At 38.1% G+C, this 19,370-nt stretch overlaps 1 protein-coding gene across 1 annotated transcript in view; it reads left to right on the forward strand.

Moving 5' to 3' along the window:
- Window positions 1–710: 710 nt before the first annotated feature.
- IGF1 (insulin like growth factor 1) overlaps window positions 711–19,370 on the forward strand; it is a 77,005-nt gene continuing 58,345 nt past the window's right edge. Inside the window, exons 1-2 of the mRNA XM_065414919.1 lie at window positions 711–773; window positions 4,438–4,594. Coding sequence (XP_065270991.1) covers window positions 711–773; window positions 4,438–4,594 — 220 coding nt within the window. The remainder of the gene's footprint in view (window positions 774–4,437; window positions 4,595–19,370) is intronic.

A 19,370-nucleotide genomic window follows, 5' to 3' on the forward strand; every position in this document is an offset into this window, starting at 1 on the left:
TACAGTAGGTTCTAGGAAATTATATCACTTCTCCCATGAGGTTGTTAAAGGTATTTCGTTTTATTTAGCACAAGTAAGTGCTCACCGAGCCTCATATTTATATCAAATTGCTAACTGCTATTTCAGGGTTAACATCACTACAAGCTGGAGGCTTAAATTATTATCGATTGTATAGACTACCAAATTTCCAACCCTAACAATGCAAAGGTGTATAAGCTGATAGATAGATACCCAGCTGAAAGTTAACCATAATACACTTTCTTGTTTTCCATGGCAGCATAAGCTTTTTCATGTGCTAACCCTTCTGTCACTAATGCACATTCTTTTAAGGGGAAAAAAATATGCTTCTGTGCTCTAGTTTTAAAATGCAAAGGTATGATGTTATTTGTCACCATGCCCAAAAAAGTCCTTACTCGGTAACTTTGCCAGAAGAGGGAGAGAGAGAGAAGGCAAATGCTCCCCCAGCTGTTTCCTGTCTACAGTGTCTGTGTAATGTAGATAAATGTGAGGATTTTCTCTAAATCCCTCTTCTGTTTGCTAAATCTCACTGTCACTGCTAAAATCAGAGCAGATAGAGCCTGCGCAATGGAATAAAGTCCTCAATATTGAAATGTGACATTGCTCTCAACATCTCACATCTCTCTGGATTTCTTTTTTCTCATTATTTCTGCTAACAAATTCATTTCCAGACTTTGCACTTTTAAGAAGCAATGGAAAAAATCAACAGTCTTTCAACACAATTATTAAAGTGCTGCTTTTGTGATTTCTTGAAGGTAAATCTTTATTACTATTTGAAATCATTTTGGAGTTTTATTTTAGTGTGTATTGTCTGCTTCTGGCTAAGAGAGTGTTATGCACTTTTTAGTAACAATATTTCTGAACTGGAAATTATTTATAAATTGCTGAATATGCAGTTTTAGATTATCTGAAAAATGGCTGTATGTGATAGGTGCAATTACATACCGATAACAACTGCAAAGGTAAAACTATTGCAGGTAATTATTTAAAATTCTGCTTCTGTTAGGAAAACTTTACAATATTTCTGTTATATCAATATTAAAGCTTCCAGTTACATTATTATCTATAGTTAATTAATGTTGTTCAACATAGAATAAGAACTTTTAGATATTTTCTGCAGGTGCAGAGGTTTATATTGATATATGCATTATACATATGATAAATGTTAAAGTACTGTACTATTATTCTATGCAAACAATATATAAAACACTCATACTTTATGGTGTTCAAACTTATAGGTGATGGTATCACTGCAGCAGTGTGTTGCCACTATATTACATTTACTTATTTTTGTGTTTTCATATATTGAAAGTAAAAATGAAGTTCAGTTTGCCTTTTATATTAGAAACCAGTTACAACTCTTGCTGACCTTGCATATTCATATAGTTTAAACAATTGTACATAAGGAAAGTGGAAATATTCCCCATCATCTTGTCAACTTTTCCCTTTGTAGGGAGGGCTTTTTCAGGCAAAGTTTCATGTTATAATACTATCATTTCTATTCAGGAGTGTCAATTCTCTTTAGGTAAATTTGACTGCAATAGATGCACTGACCTCTGTTTCTATCAACTGGCCCCCATTCAAGTTTCCATTCTCAGCAAAATCATATCTTTCAAGAACTATGTTGGGATTTTTTTTTTCCAATTTGCAAGCACAGTTTTAAGAAGTTGACACAACCGCCACAGCTATAATTACCTGAGGGCCCAATTCATTAAAAAAAGTGACTGTCACAAGCAGAATTCATCCACTTTCCTTACTATAATTCATAATAGCTTTTCTAGGTAAAATATGTGAATTGCAATTGAACAATTTTTTGGTGTCCAGATAGACACCTCATTCCAACATACCTGAAAGATGAACAAATAAAAAAATAGCTGAGCAATACTAAAAGTTAAAAGACCTAAAAATAATGGGCTAGTTCTTCAGTGGGTATAAATGGGCATAGCTCCATTGAAGTCAATGGAACAACACTGATTTACACCAGCTGAAGATCTGGTCCAAACGTATACTTTACTTACAAGATAATTACTAGTGAATACTATGTTATTACATTGTAATTACATGTTTCTTCAGATACTCTGGTTTGGTAATTCGCTCCTGCAGTTTCATATGCAACCTGTACTTCAGAAGATACATATAACCCTATATTCTATTTTACGCTGTAATACATGCTACTTATGTCATTTAACTGGTATTTATACATAGTATTTATAATGACTGCAAATGTAATTAAATGGACAACTGTCATCATGAATGTAAAGATTATTTACATGCAATTTGTGCCAACTGATTTCAAGTTTTTGCAATGGGTGGAGTCAGAAAACATGAAAGGTGTAAAAGAGGACTGGAGTGTTCAGCCTATGTCAGTTCATTTATGTGCCATTATTTTGCACTGTTGGAACAGGCCTGCAGTAATAGCTGGTTATGTTACTGAAGAAAGATCCATGGAAATTCCAGCTGTGAAAATATGATCAATCATTTGTTGCAATTAATGGAAGTGTTTACCCAGGCTCATCCTGTACTTGTATTTGGTGTCCAAATGTAATTAAATGCTTCAGTAAACCCCACCCACTAACCAGGGCATTTTTTTAAATACCTCAGTTTTCTATTCAGATTGGGCACACAATAAACACCCTAACCTGTTGTAAAAAACCTGTGACCAATTGTGTTACATTTCTGTAAGTATTTTTCTTATATTGCCCTCAGATGTAAATGGGAACTTCAATCTTATCAGAAACATCTGGAATCAACTAATGGCACATTTAATTAAAATGATAAAGAAAACAAATCCTGTTCCTGAATAAGTTTGGAGGGAACAGTACCTAACTTTTTTTTTTTTTTTAAATCAATCAATTGAGCCCTATGGACATGGGAATCCATTTCTTTTTTCAACGTTTTAACTAGTCTGCAAGTTCTTGATTGTTTTATATTTTGGGATAAACTTCAGAAATTCTCTGTGGTTGGACTGTGCAGCTTTCTTGGCCTGCACTAAAGGAAAAACACCGGAGAATCTGTCTTGTCCTAGCTACATGCTGATATTTATCTTACCATGTAACCCAGCTGAAAACTCTTGAAAAACATAAAATTGTTAAATGCTTAGGATTTATGTTTATTGCTGTCCCAAATGTTATTCAAGAACAAACTGTTAAATACATAATGTTCTTATATATACAAAGCCTTTCAGTCTAGTGAGGCTATGTGTTTAATAGCTTTCTGATTTATCTCCTCTGACGTAAGAGCTATTTTAAATTGCAGGTGCATCACTTTTTTATTTGAAATTCAAGAATATGGAAGGGGAAAGAAGAAACTGGTGTTTGTTAAAATATGGAATCCTTACAGGAAATGATGCCCTATGTTATCAGTCATTTATAATCGGATGTTCTTGCATCTACCATTGAAGTCATTTTAATGCAATAACGTTTGTTGGTTTTTCCATGGCAAAATTGGCTAAAGACTCCTGTAAATGGGAATATAATTATTCTCATACTTTGTATGACATATTAAGGGATTTGGATTTGTTGGTTATTTTCACAACGGAAATGCCATCTAGAAAAAAGGGAAACCGTTCCAAATTATTTATATATTTTCTTCTTTTGAAATCTGCAACATGGTAAGCATGGGGCGTAAGTCTGCAGAATGTTTGTCTCACTCACTGCCCCTACTACTAGACATAAATAGGTTTTCCTACTATTTTGACAATGGTATTTTCTAAAACTGCTATGTCATTTCTGCAGCCTAGGGGTTGTGTAGTGCTACACATATTGGTTTAGATCCTTAGCTGCTGTAAATCAATACAGAAATGGAGACAAATGGTGCTCTGTCAATTTACATCAGTTGAGAATTTGGACCTTTAATATTTTTTCTAGGAAAGAAAAAACTGAGTCTATACCATAAATACAAGAGAGAGAAAGTAATTATAATCTCTTGTGCATATGGTCAAGTTGAGACCTGAGCGAAATGGGTGTAACTCTAACTTCAATGAAGATATACCTGCTGGCACAGAACTGAATTTGGCCCATAAACCATGACTAATTTTCATCTTAATTTTTTGAACATTTCCTGTTTCCTGCTTTCGCTCTCCCACCCTAGTTATTTTGGCCTCCCTGAGTTCCCTTGCCTTCTTTCTACCTCTTCCATATGCAGCTGCAACAAGTCAAAGTCCATTCTTAGAAGGTTCTTTAACTCTGTGTAAACATGAACCATGAATGTTCACCCGGAAGAAAAAAACAGGTTATAAAATGCACGCAATGGAAAATGTAAAGACTTGCAGTATTATCATGAGAACTTTTTTAATATGTGGTTACTCTTATTTAACAAATTACACTGCATACGCATTCCCAATTCACTGGGGTGCAGTATTTCATTTTCTTTAGGACTCTACTGGGAAACTCTGACGCAGTACTTTTGCTTCTTTGGCAGGTGAAGATGCACACTGTGTCCTACATTCATCTCTTCTACCTTGGCCTGTGTTTGCTTACCTTAACCAATTCTGCCACTGCTGGCCCAGAGACACTCTGTGGTGCTGAGCTGGTTGATGCTCTCCAGTTCGTATGTGGAGACAGAGGCTTTTATTTCAGTAAGTCAACCCCTTCTATCGTTCAGCTTCGACATTTTTCCATGTAATCCTCTGGGTTTTGCAACCACTGCAAGCATGCACAAGAATAATCAAACCCGACTGTGAAGTATGGCTACTATCCTAAATCTCGGAGTTCTCCAAATCTGAAGTGAACATGAAGTTTCAATAAAGCATAGAGCACAGTCGGAGTTCAGCTTATCTGAGGTTTTAATGGGTTTTCTTTTTCAACTATTTTATTCCTTTTAACCACTTCCCAGCTACTTCTATTCCACCTGCTGTGCTGCTACCTTCTGCTGGCCTTCCATTGAAATCAATGGAATGACAGGACATGCTAGACCTGATAGGTCCATGTGGCAGCGTAGTAGGTGCAGTGGTACATTAATGTATCAATTTGTTCTATGTACTAAGATATCAGGCAATAGAAAACAAGTTAAGTACATATCACATCATGTTAAAAACACACTACGCTCCAACATCTGGTTTGAGAGAGGAAATCTGGAAGGCAGCAGGCAGAAAGTTACAACATCCAAATATCCATACACTACATCAAATCAGTTCAGGCGAAGACAAAATTAATTTGCATTGGGATAATAAAAAACAATAATCACAAATACAGCCAACAGTTCAAGTGAATGGACTATGAGGCTGAACATAAGTTAGCGCATGAGTTCCTGTTCTGAGCAAAATCCCCAAAATTGGCCTTGATAGACCACTGCAATATTTCACTGACTTAGCTTTTTTGGTATGAAACCGGAATAATGCAGTGGTGATTCAAACCCATTATAGCTTCCTAAACAATTACAAAAACAATGAAGAGTCCGGTGGTACCTTGAAGACTAACAGATTTATTTGGGCATAAGCTTTCTGTTAGTCTTTAAGGTGTAGGGTGAGCAGATGTCCTGATTTTATAGGGACAGTCCCGATTTTTGGGTCTTTTTCTCACATAGGCACCTATTACCCCCCACATCCTGTCCTGATTTTTGACACTTGCTATCTAGTCAGCCTATTAAGGTGCTACTGGACTCCTCGTTGTTTTTGTGGATAGAGACTAACATGGCTACCCCTCTGATACTAAACAATTACAGGTGGTCTACAGTTCAAAAAGAGCAGAGCTATGAAACAGAGGGAATTTCAGTGTCACTTCCTACTTGAAAGCTGGCTTATTCTAAGATTCCAGTGCATCGAGATATTCTGGCTTTACCACTGATACACTTCAAAATATCAAAGTTTCCACATTTACTCATGTCAAGTGCATGTCAGTCTGGTAACTACTCAGACTGCAGCTGTTGAGTCCACTGAAAGACATGTGGCCTCTAATGAAACTTTCAGTGATTTGCTAAAGAAAAGCCATTCAGCGTCTGCTGAGGTTACTCTAGTTGGTGTGAGGCTCACTCTGTGCCTTTACTAGCCTTCATTTTGGGAAAACCACAAAAGATTCAGATAAAGTGCCTCAATTCTGGACACTTACCTGAAGCTCCAAATCTTTGGAAACTTTCTCCATCCTTTCAGTCTATTCAGGTCCTTCCTTTTCTTCCCAGCCATCCCCAACTTCACTTCAATAATGAAGTCACTTCCTCTCTTTCTTCCCCATTCTCCCCAGCACAATCAGTTTTCTGACATGGTTATCTCTATCTCCTTCATGCTTTTATTGTGATCTCCAACACCAAATATCCTTCTCCCTGGTCTCCTTCAGGCTTTCCATAGCTTTGGTGATATCACACCAAGTACATCAGGTCTCTACTTATATACAACCACTGTCCTCAAAATTCATATGTTCTGGAGCTGCACAGGTCATAAGAACAACTCCCAATGTTGTATGGTGTATGGCCCTAAGGAAATAACTACGGGTTAGAAAGATGGAAGGTTATTACCAACCTGGACCTTAAAGCTTTGTTTCAACGTCTGGGTTGAACTTTGAGACACCTATTATTTTTTCCAAATAGTTAACCCATTCCTATTGTGACCTAGAAAGACTGTTAAAACCTCTCTCCCACTTTCAAAGGTTTTCATAAAAGGCTAATGAATGTACTGTACATCTCCTGAATATACATCTATCACCAACAGTAATGACGGACATCGAAGCTCTTTTATCTATTGTAAACATAGTTTAAAATACATTTAATGATCTGATGGAAGTTCATACATAAAATACATTTATGAGGTGTAGCCTGTTCATGAGTTTTAAAATATTATATTCCCAGAAATAAAAATAACCTCATCAACTTAATATTAGGGTTCCTACAGTAAGAAATATAAACATTAAAACAAAAACCAAGAACACTACAGGTAAAAAAACCAACCCTATTCATTAAAGCATACAAAATTATAATGATGTCATTGTACCTAAAGATATGAATACCTTTATAGTGATTATACTGCCTAATGAAAATCAAGTGAAAATAAACATTAGGTATTCCAATAACAACCTTAACTCTGACCCCTTTTTTCTTTTTTCTTTTTAATTTCATACAGTTATTTTGTATTTTATCTAATTGCTATGGTATGGCAAAGGAAGTCAGATATATAAGTACAATGAACAGTGAAAACATGGCGTTATTTTAGATATTATATATTACCACAGTAGAAGGTGTACTGTACAAAGATATGTTAAATGTATTAAATATGCAACATTCTTCTTTGCACAATGTCTGCATAGTTTGATAATTATAAAATATCAATATTCTGATATAAATTGTTTGTTCAATAGACCTTGGAATGTGTTGTTTCTGTATTTTGGTACAAGGGATTATAGTTACTGTAGATCTGTTAGCGCTTTATCTTTCAACACTGTTATTTAAATGTTTATAACTATCTTTCTATAATTAAAAAATTGAAGTGCTATGTTTTTTTAAAGCTATGTCCTGGGGTCGGAGTTGAGGCTGTAATTGTAATGTTTAATGTTAATTTTTACATGCTTACATTTTTCTGGAAGTATCATAGAATCATAGAAATATAGGGCTCAAAGGGACCTTCAGAGGTCATATCGACCAGCCCCCTGCACTGAAGTAGGATTAACTATACCTAGACCATCCCTGTCAGGTGTTTGTCTAACCTGCTCTTAAAATCCTTCAATAACAGGCATTCCACAACCTCCCTTTGTAACCTTTCCAGTACTTAACTATCCTTATAGTTAGAAAGTTTTTCCTACTATCTAACCTAAATCTCCCTTACTGCAGATTAATTTTCTCTAGGTCCACTGAAGGTTGGACAAGGAGCAATGGGATTAATCAGTCCTCTTTATAACAGTCCTTAACATATTTGAAGACTGTTATCAGGTTCCTACTCAGTCATCTTTTCTCAAGACTAAACATGCCCAGTTTTTTAATCTTTCCGGACAAGTTTTCTAAATCTTTTACCATTTTTGTTGCTCTCCTCTGGACTCTCTCCAATTTGTTCACATCTTTCTTAAAGTATAATGCCCAAAATCAGACACAGTGCTCCAGCAGAGGCCTCATCACTACTGAGTACAGTGGAACAATTACCTTCTGTGTCTTACATATGACATTCCTAATAATACACCCCAGAATGATATCAGACTTTTTTGCATCTGCATCACATTGTTGGCTCATATTCAATTTGTGATCCACTATAACCCCAGATCATTTTCAGCAGTTCTACTGCCTACCCATTTATTCCCCATATTGTTTTGGGCATTTGGTTTTTCCTCACTAAGAGTACACTTTGCACTTGTTGTTATGGCATTTTATCTTGTTGATTTCAGTCCAATTTTCCAGTTAATCAAGGAATTTTTTAATTCCAATCCTGTCCTCCAAAGTGCTTGAAACATCTTCCATCTTGGTGCCATCTGTAATTTTTATACATACACTCTCCACTCCCTTATGCAACCATTAATGAAAATATTGAATAGTACTGGACACAGGACAGACCTCTGCAAGACCCCAGTAGATACATCTTCCCAGTTTGATAGTGAACCATTGATAATTATACTCTTTGAGTAGTTCAAATGGTTGAATTATATGAGTAATTAAACCTATTAATTAAATTAAAACTTTCCTTATTATTTCTATTTTTTAAGTATAACATTCTTGATATTTATTGTTCTGATGTTTATTACTTACTCTAACAACTTTTACTTTAACAATGAAGATTTTGTCTGAGATTTATTCCCCCTAAGGAATATTAAGAACATACTATACCTTGGGCTCCTGGAGGCCTTATGAGATCTTCAAGAGCTCCTGAAAATGTTGACCCTCAGTACTTAAAACTCTATGGGTTAACACGTCCCAGTTCTCCTTTTGCTCCAAGTTACCATGCCTCTAGAGCTGGTCAGATTATTATTCTCCCCTGTGGCAAAATAAAACCAAACATTTTGGTTTTCCTGTTTTGGGTTTTTCAAGAAAAAGTTGAAATTTTCCACAGGAAGCAGGCACTTCCTATGAAAATTTTCTATTGAAAAACAGTTTAGATCAATGTTTTTTTCAACCAGCCCAACACTGCTCACCCCAGACTAAAATAAGTAAGGTGTCTCTTATACACATACTATCACTCAATACTTCCCTGCCTTTTCCACTCAGCAAACCTGTTGGGGCTGGTTACAAGGGACTACTGCTGCCACAGAGGACCACAGCCATGATCCAAAGCCAATTGAAGTCAATAGAAGCATTTACATTGATTTCAATGGACTTTGGATCAGGTCCCAAAGGAAGACCTCAGTAGGTGCAAGGAAGAGGTAGCTTGAGGGAAGAGCTCAGAGGTCATTCCCCTTTTCCTGTGAATCTTCATAGGTCTGTACAAGTGGAAAACCCCATGAGCTTGAGGAGGCTCAAAGCCTATAATGCACCATTTTGGCAAAATTATCTTTTATTTCACCAAGCCTCATTTGAGAATAGGTTACATGTTTAGGTCTATGTAATGTAATAAAAGGGGCTAGATGCTTACTAAGTTCACCAGAGCCAACATTCCATAGCAACAGCTCAATTGAAAAGTTGGTAACTTCTCAAATTGACTTTCATCATCTAAATTCTGATGCTGTGCACTAGAGGTCTGGGACTGGCTAGGTGAGGAGAATGGGACTGGGATGAGGAGCCAGGGTGGGGAAGAGACAGGACTGGGATAGGGACAGGGCAGAAGCATTCAAGCTTGGGAGGAAATAGGCAGAACAGTCTGAACTCACTAGAGTACAGGGTTCCTCACAGCTGCAACGGAAGTCAATGGCAGCTCTCCTTTGAATATATAGTTCTAATAATGCTAAAGGTCCTAGGTGACTCAAATTGGACCCCCAAAATTAATTGATATTTTTACCTCAGTCTCACTATGCCTCATTTCCCCATCTGTAAAATGGGGCTAATACCACCCCATCACCTTACTGGGGTTTTGTGAAGATAAATTAATTGCTTGTGAAGTACTTAGATTATAGTAATGAGCGCCATAGAAAAACCCATGAGGAAATTAATAATTCTTTCTTCATAGCAAGGTTTGAATAGTGTGAAGTAAATAAGGCTTAGGCCCACTGATTGAACAATGGGGAGAAAACAAAATACTGAATAGAGGCTCACTACGTGAGCACAGTCCATCCTATTCATTGAAAGAGGCAGCAGTCCTGTGGCAAAAGCAGTATGGTGACTATGTAATTAAACACTGTCACATAATGCATATGCAAAGGGCATAGGTAACTTAATTCTGGCACTTTTGAGTGCTTGATTTTGCAACCTTTATAATGTTCTTTTAATATGGGGTGGGGGGTTGTGTTCGTAATTATATGTAAATTTAAATTTCCATTTACTAGCACAGCCAAGTGTTTAGTTACAGCACATGTACCTAGGCTATCTTCATTACCAGTGAGGAGAAGCAAACTTTTAACTAATGGTTAAGTATTAAAGTCCACGGTATTTTAAGTGAATGCAGTGCTCATAATAGGCTTTGTATTGATAGCTTGGCAGACTGAAGTCTTCTGCTTATTCACAGAACAAACACAGCATGGGCAGCAGCAATGCAAGCTTCCCCACACCATTCTGCCAATGTGCCTCAACCCTGATCCGGAGGGACCATCTCTAGGGCTGAGAGGGTAGTTCATTCCATGCGCTGCTTTTATCTTTGGCATTCTCTCCTGAGAATGCTATCAAGAGTGCTAAATAGTACTTACTATGATGGCAGTTTTATGATGTGAGCACCTGTCTATTAGCTACTAGACTGAATCCTTCAATTCAACCACATCACCTTCTGTTGCTACTTTGTTAGAACTAGTGTACTAATCGGGTTTGGGCCTGGTTGGTATTTGGATGGGAGAGCTCCAAGGAAAACAACAAGCTGCTGCAGGAGATGCATATTCAATAAGTGGTACTCTTCCCTGGGAGTCAGTATTGAGCCAGTGACGAAGTATTCTATTAGGAAGGTGCCATCCTTTGGATGAGACTACGGGTAGGTCCACACTACCCGCCCGATTCGGCGGGTAGAGATCGATCTTCTGGGATCGATTTATCGCGTCTCATCTGGATGCGATAAATCGATCCCAGAAGCGCTCCCCCGTCGACTGCGGAACTCCTGCTCGCCGAGAGGAGGAAGCGCTGTCGACGGGGGAGCTTGCCTGCGCCGCATGGACCCGCAGTAAGTAAACTTAGGCTTGGTCTACACTTACCCCCCAAGTCGAAGTAAGGTACGCAAATTCAGCTACGTGAATAACGTAGCTGAATTCGACATACCTTACTTCGAACTTACCGCGGTTCAGACGCGGTCCACACGCGGCAGGCAGGCTCCCCCGTCGACTCCGCGGTACTCCTCTCGTTCAGCTGGAGTACCGCAGTCGACGGTGAGCACTTCCTGGTTCGATTTATCGCGTCCACATCAGACGCGATAAATCGAACTCGGAACTTCGATCCCCAGCCGCCGAACTAGCGGCTGGGTGTAGACGTACCCTTAGTTCGATCTAGGAAACGTCGACTTCAGCTATGCTATTCTCGTAGCTGAAGTTGCGTTTCCTAGATCGATCCCCCGCCCCAGTGTGGACCAGCCCTAAGAGAAGTCCTAATCACTGAAAAGATCCTATCTCATGTTTTACAAGAGAAGAAAAATTAGCCCCACTGGCTTGTCCAAACTGTAGTTTGGGAAGTCAGTCTACCTCCCTGCATGCATGTAATTGAATCCTCCGTTATTGTGCTTCATATCTATCTATCACTAGCTATTTATCAGAATGTCTAGAGTGCCTATCAACATGGCATCCAATTGCTGCCCATGCAAACACTGGGATCTGCCCTGAAGGGACAGTCAATTCTCCATCCTATGACACATGTTGCTTTAAACACTAAATCCAGTAATGTTCAACAGCTGCTACATTCCATGAAGTGGTAGATTAATAAAAGCCCATATTCTGGCTTCTCTTGAATGGTTTCTGACATGGGCAGAGGAAGTATAGGGAGCTTTGCATGTCCTCCTTCTGTTCCTGTACTAATAGGCAACCCAAATCCCACACTCTGAGTTCACTAAGTAAGAGTTTGAGGAGGGCCATAATGTCATTGCGGGTTGTGACCATGTACCATTCCCCTTCCATACTGGTTGGCAGCTGAGGACAATCCTGTGAGAAGCATGTGCTGGCCCCTGTAATGGTGTGACAATCCTGTGCATACTCACTACCAGTCTTTTCGCCACATGCAGAATTTCTGTTGCTTGTGCAAAGGACCACTGCATCTGTTTACTGCAACTGTAGCAACTAATGCCACACAATGTGACCCAGTGTATGTAAAGCTCTTTAGGTTTCTTAGGGGTAAACATAAAAGTAAGGTATTAGTCAGTAGTGATCATTCATTTCACTTTCAGCCCTAGTGATCTTGAGTTTAAGGATTCTGTTTCAAATTATTATACTCCCTGAACCACCCTCCCTTTCGTTTAAGATATTACCATATGTAAGCAGGAAGTTAAAAGGATAATTATTGCTACACTGAGGTGGAATTCTGCAGTTTTGGTTTGCAGTCAATGTAGACCTTTCCCCTTGTTTCAGTAAATATGGGTTAAGATATCTATGATTCACTCAGAGTTTCGGTTAGAATGAACACAAACAACTCAATTGACATCTTCAAGAGTCACCTGCTTTAGCTTGAAACCAAACCAGTTAAGTGACTGCCCGAGGAAACTCAGGAAGTCTGTAACGGAGTCAGGTATAGAACACAGATCTCGTCCTGATGCAGTCTTGTGTGTGAACCACAAGATCATCCTTCCTTGTTATAGCTTTCTAGGCAACATAGACCTTGTATTCTCACATCCTGTTATTTCAGGTTCATACATTGTAGACCCCGTGCTTATTTCGCCTGGCAAACTGATAAATCTGTGTGTAACTTGCTCAGGAAAATAGTGTTATAGGAAGATTATTCTTCCATCATTCACATTTCACTAGAGACTTCAAAGGTAAAGAATAGAAGCAGAACATGCTCCAGAGAGCTACAGCACAGATCAGAGGGGGAGAATTTTGCTGTAAGTGTTCTACTCTTCTTGTAAGAGTTATTCTGTTGATTTCTCTAAAAGGAGATTATGTCTTTGTTTCTTTATATAATTCAAAGAGAATAACAGAATTCAGTCTACTCTAGCTCACATGTCTATGTTATGAATAAATTGCACTAGCTTGGGAGAGGAGAGCATGTGCAATTTGCTCTAGGAAACAAGTCACATTGTTTTCAGTTCAGTTCCTTCTTCTTTAAGAAACATGCATTGCCACATTCCCAAACATGGATGGTTAATTTAGTTAAAGGTGCATATAAGTGTTAAAAAATAAATGGCCTTTCAGATGGTTAGATAATTTAATGAGCCATTCTAATTTCTCAGGCCCAATTTAGATGTAATATGTACCTGGGGCCATGTATACAAATGGAAGCTAAAGTTAGGGACCTAGCATAGTGAAGCCCTTCCGACATTCTTCAAAGAATGAATAATGATCTAACACATGCTTCCTTACATAGAAGAAAGAATTTCAGAAGAGGAATGTATTCAGTGTTGCTGTAGCTGTGAAAGTCCCAGGATATTAGAGAGACAAGGGGGTTAAGATAATATTTTTTATTGGACCAGCTTCTGTTTGTGAGAGAGACAAGCTTTGGAGCTACACAGACCTGAAGAAGAGCTCGAAAGCAATGTCTCTCTCACCAATCAAAATTGGTCAAATAAAAGATATTACCTCACCCACCTTGTCTCTCTAATAACTGGGATGGGCAGACTTAGGTTTTCCCAGTATCCAGCCCTCCCATTGCCTTTGACAACCACTGTGTGGACTATTATGACATATTTTTACTATTGATTTTCTTCCACTGAGACAACAAAACCAATTCAGTATCCCTGGAAATGCTCAGAGATATCCCCCCTCCCTTGTACATGTCATGGGAATACTGGATTATTCTTCCAAACTCCCAGTTCACCAGGAAGTTAGGAAGAATTAATGAGCAGGAATCCCTACAATCAGACCTGTCATCACACTTACCATGCTGTGTAGGAAGGAGGTATAAATGAAGGAGTCAGTATCCTGCAGAGAAGGAAATCATTGGCCCAGTAATAGGTAGTTATGTGACCGGCACAGTGCTTCTGCTAAGTATCAGGACAATGATTCCCCACCCCCTGTTAATCAATAGCTGCTCAAAGTCTGCTTTTAAGATGGCTTTAGGATTTTTAGGCCTGACAGCAGAATTCATCAATGTAATTACAACAGATGGAATTGCATTGCATTCCATACCTCTCCCGTAGCTGGGGGGACTATGATAGCCATATAGATGCTCACTCCTCTAAATGTCCCAAGCTGAAAGCAATGATCTATTACAAGCCCTGAAAAGAAACATTGAAAAGTTGCAATTACTGTACTATGTTCAACTGTGTTAGGGAAATTTTTATAGACATTTCAAAAATATATCCTGGTGAAACAGATGAGCCTGTATAGTAACAACATGGAAACCATGCAGTTTTGGATTGACATAATTGTGGAATCAAATCGGATCTGACACATACCTCTTTTGTGTCTATATAACCCACTAGTGAATGTGTGCTATGGATCCCTGCTCTGTGCCAATCCACAGAGGATATGAGTTGTTCCAACCTCCACCTATAGAGTTTTGGCTGTTTAGCTCAAGATGCAGCAGCTCGTGCTTTTTATCTTTGCAGTTCCCAATTCAATCCCTGGTGTGACGACCTACATTTTACTGCCATTCATAAGAAACATGGAGGAATGCCTTAAAAAGAAGCAGGGCCTATGAGAGAGAGGCTGCAATTTTTGCCACATTGGAAAGGGTTGGGGGGCTTGTGCCACTGTGTTCTCCTAGAGAGTCTCCCAGCCATAATAAAAATAAATTTGCTTTTCATTCAATGGCAGTACACTGAGCACAGTGATCAGCTGATTGGCTGCTCTGAAGCCGAAGCAGTGGGCAAACTTTCACGCATGTACATCTTTGTGAAAGATCCAAATGAGAGTGCAGTAGGTTCCCTAAAAGTTCAAATTAGGTGTGCCCTCATTAGTGGTTAGACAAAAGAGATGACAAAGCTTGTCATGATGTTAGTCTTTATCAATGTGCTAGCACAACTTTAACACTGAGCAAAAAGCTGTTACTTAACGTGTGATTCCTTAACTGCAGCTACTTTGTATGTGTATTTAATGCATTGTTTAGTCTCATGTTGGCTAAAGTCGCTTAAAGAAGCAATTGGCAAGCTCAGCGTTAATTCTTGGCATTGCTGCCCCTCTTACTTTTTCACTGAACCTTAAATACTAAGAAAAACCCTTGACTCATTTTACTTCTGGCATATTCCTTTATGCAATTGGCCAAAACCTTTGCACATGGTCCTCTGCATTTGTCCTGATATTATTAATGGCTTTGCAATATTTGATCAGAGCCGCTAGAGTCACAAAGACAAATCATACAATTTTGACCAAGACCACACAGTCTCTTAATTCAAACCTTTTGCATTAAATGCTTGAGCGTCTAAGGCAATCCATATTGTAAGTGTTTCAGGACAGGGAATTCATACGGCAGCCTCTCTAGGGACTCAATTCAGCAGTCTATGTCTATTCAGCAAAGCATGTGCTTAAGTCCCACTGATTTCAATGGAATTTAAATGTGTGCTTAGACATAAGCATTGTCTTAAGTGCTTGGCAGAATAAGGATGGATTTAAGCATATGTTCTGATGCTTTTCAAAATGTCTGGGATAAGTTTCTTATTTAACCTACCTAATGTCGACATTCCTCCTTAAAATGAGCCCATTTGTTCAAAACTATGACTACAAATGAAAGTGATTATGTGCAGCTAAGTTATATTTCAATATAACTAATAAAAAAGTGGCATCAAATTCTTTCATGCTGCTCCTATCAAAGATATTGGGCCAAATTCATCCCTGGAGTAACTCTAGGGCCTCTTGTGTCAAATGGGAAAAAAATATGAGAAATTCAAACTATTTTACAATTTGGTTTAGTGCAAATATGACAGTCACCATCTAAACTGCTGCATCAGAGATTAAAGAGCTAAAAACCAGAGCTAAAAACATACATCTCCACAGTTTGAGCTAAGGAGCCAGGTTCTCAATGGGAGAGCATTAACAGAGCCATATCTTCTGTGCATCAGGCACAGAAGGGAACATGTAACATACACTGATGAGTGGGCTCCACACAATAATGGAGAGTTTAACAGTGTCATTATAAGCACAAGTTTCGACAAGTAAATCTAGTTAAAACATCTCTCAGTGCCTTCCTGATCCAAAATAGGTCATCATAGTCACATGTTAACCAATAGTACTCAGCATAGGGTGACAAATTGCTTTACTTCTATCAAGGGGAGTAAAATTAAATGATATCCTTTCCCAAAACTTCACTGCTGATTAGAAACAATTCTAGAGATGGGTTTATTTTGTCAGTGTTATGGCAGCAATCTTTAAGTTAAAATTCTGATTTCTGTTGATTTTTATGTATCTCTGATTCTTAAATTTCCCCATCCAATGCCAACTCCTGTAGAGTTGCTTTGGAATGTCGTAGTAATGGTTAAACTGCTATAAAATCTGAAGCAGACAAATGAGTCTGAGATAGAATTTCATCAAGAACTACAGCATCGATGTAGAGTCAAAGACAACAGGCCTTCAAAGAGCCTACCTCAAAGCAGATTACACCTGATTTCTCTAGTCTATCCAGGAAGATGTTGCTTTCAGGCCAAATCCTTAGCTAGTGTAAATTGGCATAGTTCCACTGACATAAATAGAACCATACTGATTTGTACCAGCTAATGATCTTACCCTTCATCTTTTCTAAACCCTTCATATTTATATTTTCCCTATATTATTTTTGAAATTCAACGAAATCCCAATTTTCTAGCATTGAAAACGTACTAGAATGTCCAAATCTCCCATTGTGGTGTGCAAAATGAATCTTATGTTTGCCTATGTGAATGCATAAATATGGGGACGGATGTCCCATTTTATTTGAAAATTAGACCATACACATTAATTCAAAACCATGTGATTCTTAATATAAAAATATTTGGGTTTTTTATTCTTCTTGCTTTTGTATGATAAGTAAATGTTTACCCATGGTTGAGTGTGTGAAAGAAAAGAAAAGAAAAGAAAAGAAAAGAAAAGAAAAGAAAAGAAAAGAAAAGAAAAGAAAAGAAAAGGTTTTTAAATCTCTATCATGTAAACATTTTTTATGAAAAGTGAAGAGTGGAAGTGACTCATTCCAATCACCCTGGCCAAGTAATTTTATTACTGAAGATAAATAAAGGGTTACAAAAACACCTGTTGACCAGTTCTACCTCCAAATGAGATAAGCAACAAAATAACACTACCAGAAATATTGCAAACAACTACCCAAAATGATAACCACTACAGAAAACTATTTCATCTTAAACAATTCTCTCCAACAGTCATCCAACACTAGTTACTGAATCATGAGATAAAAATCTAAACCCTACACACTTGCCATCTCTTTCAATGCAACACCGATTCTACATTCCGAACAACTGACAAACATCCATCTTTAACAACTCTACATGGTCAGATTTAAATGCTGTGTGTTTTATATGGTGGTGGAGGGAGAAGACGTGTATGTCGTGGATAGGGGCTGTGGATGAGATAGTGTGGAGAAGGTGAAATCATGGTTGCAGGTTGAAAAAATAAGGAAATCTTAATTTGGAATTCCCTGGTGCTTTTGACGGATGTGCTGGTGTTGTATGCACTTTAATTTGCATGTTCACATTCAGCAATACTTCAAAACTCCTGTAGATTAGAAGGTTGTAATGTCTTGCCTCTGCATCCCCTAAATTCCTGAATTACTAGCCAATAGGTCATCCAAGAAGAAGCTTAAATTTTCCTACGTATTTTGAGTTTTATGTTTCTTTCCATTAAAGTTTCCAGCCTTTCAGAGACATATTTAGTTTGGCAGAGTGACTCTGGTGACTCATGGAATGAAGAGATTTGAGAGCAAGCTACTGAAAATGTATCCAATTTCTCCTTGTGTAATTTGGGAGCAAGCTACTAATAATACATGTAATTTTTCTTGGTTTAATCAGATGCATTATTGCCAAATATTTATCCTGTATAGAAGTCTTGTTATTCCTGAAATATATTACAAAGATCAAATGCAAATATACCTGTACATCGGTTTATAAAATATTCCTGGCTCCTTTTCTAATTGTTTTTGGCACTGTCCCCTAAATCAATGGGTACTGAATGAAAACACGGATCCTACGGATCCTACTGAAACCTTTTCCAGTATGATCCTAACTGTACTTTGGAATTCAGCAAACAAACATTCCTTATTAGCGAAATTATTTTCTTTCCACCAGGTTCTGATCAATTACATTGATGTCACTTTCCCATCATTTTTGTATGAAGAGATGTGTTGTTAGAATAACTCCGTCTCCCAAGCTATATTGAAAATTCCATTGATCCTTTTGTCAAATTAAGATAAGATGTTTTTCTCTTCACTCAGTCCTTTCTCAGACTGATGATCAGTGACAAGCTTGTGTCATTTTGCATTTATATGAATACATGCACCTGAAAGATATAAGGCTAGAAATTGCATAATGTAATAGTGCTAGTGGTTCCTCTTTGTAGTTTCCTTATATGACAGGTTACTTCTAATTTTACAAACCTCATTAAGGCCTGGATCCTCCTATCTGATCCACACAAGCTGTCTCCTGTGCCTTTCAGACCCTCACTTGACTTCAGTAGACTCCACCATGGGCATAGCTCATACAGATCAGATTGCAGACCTAAATTTGCAAACTCAAGCTTGTGTTAGTTGGGTCTGACTTCAGTGGAACTCTGCATGGACATAGGGATCTGCTCATGTGACTCATGGTAGCTGAGCCTCCTCCTGCTCTCTTACTCAAGCAGAACAGCCAATAACTTCAGTGGGAGTTTCGTAGGAGTGCAAACTTCACACTGGTACAGCAAAAGTGGAAAGAGAAGGCAATCGCTGTATATACAGATTAGACTAGGTACAAAGGAAAATGAACAGTTTCTTACAATACAAAACATGGTGTGTATTCCTGAGTACCATGGGAAGTCCACTGTTGTATTCGAATGCCAGTGAAAATGAGGTAGGATCAGAAGTGGCTAAAATAGGGAAAGAACAAGTTAAAAATTACTTAGACAAATTAGACGCCTTCAAGTCACCAGGGCCTTGGATGAAATGCATCCTAGAATACTCCAGGAGCTGACTGAGGAGATAGCTGAACCTCTAACAATTATCTTTGAAAAGTCACAGAAGACGGGAGAGATTCCAGATGACTGGAAAAGGGCAAATATAGTGCCAATCTATAAAAGGGGAAATAAGGACAACCCAGGGAATTACAGAGCCGTCAGCTTAACTTC

This window comes from Emys orbicularis, chromosome 1 (assembly GCF_028017835.1).
Source record: "Emys orbicularis isolate rEmyOrb1 chromosome 1, rEmyOrb1.hap1, whole genome shotgun sequence".
Taxonomy (NCBI): Eukaryota; Metazoa; Chordata; order Testudines; family Emydidae; genus Emys; species Emys orbicularis.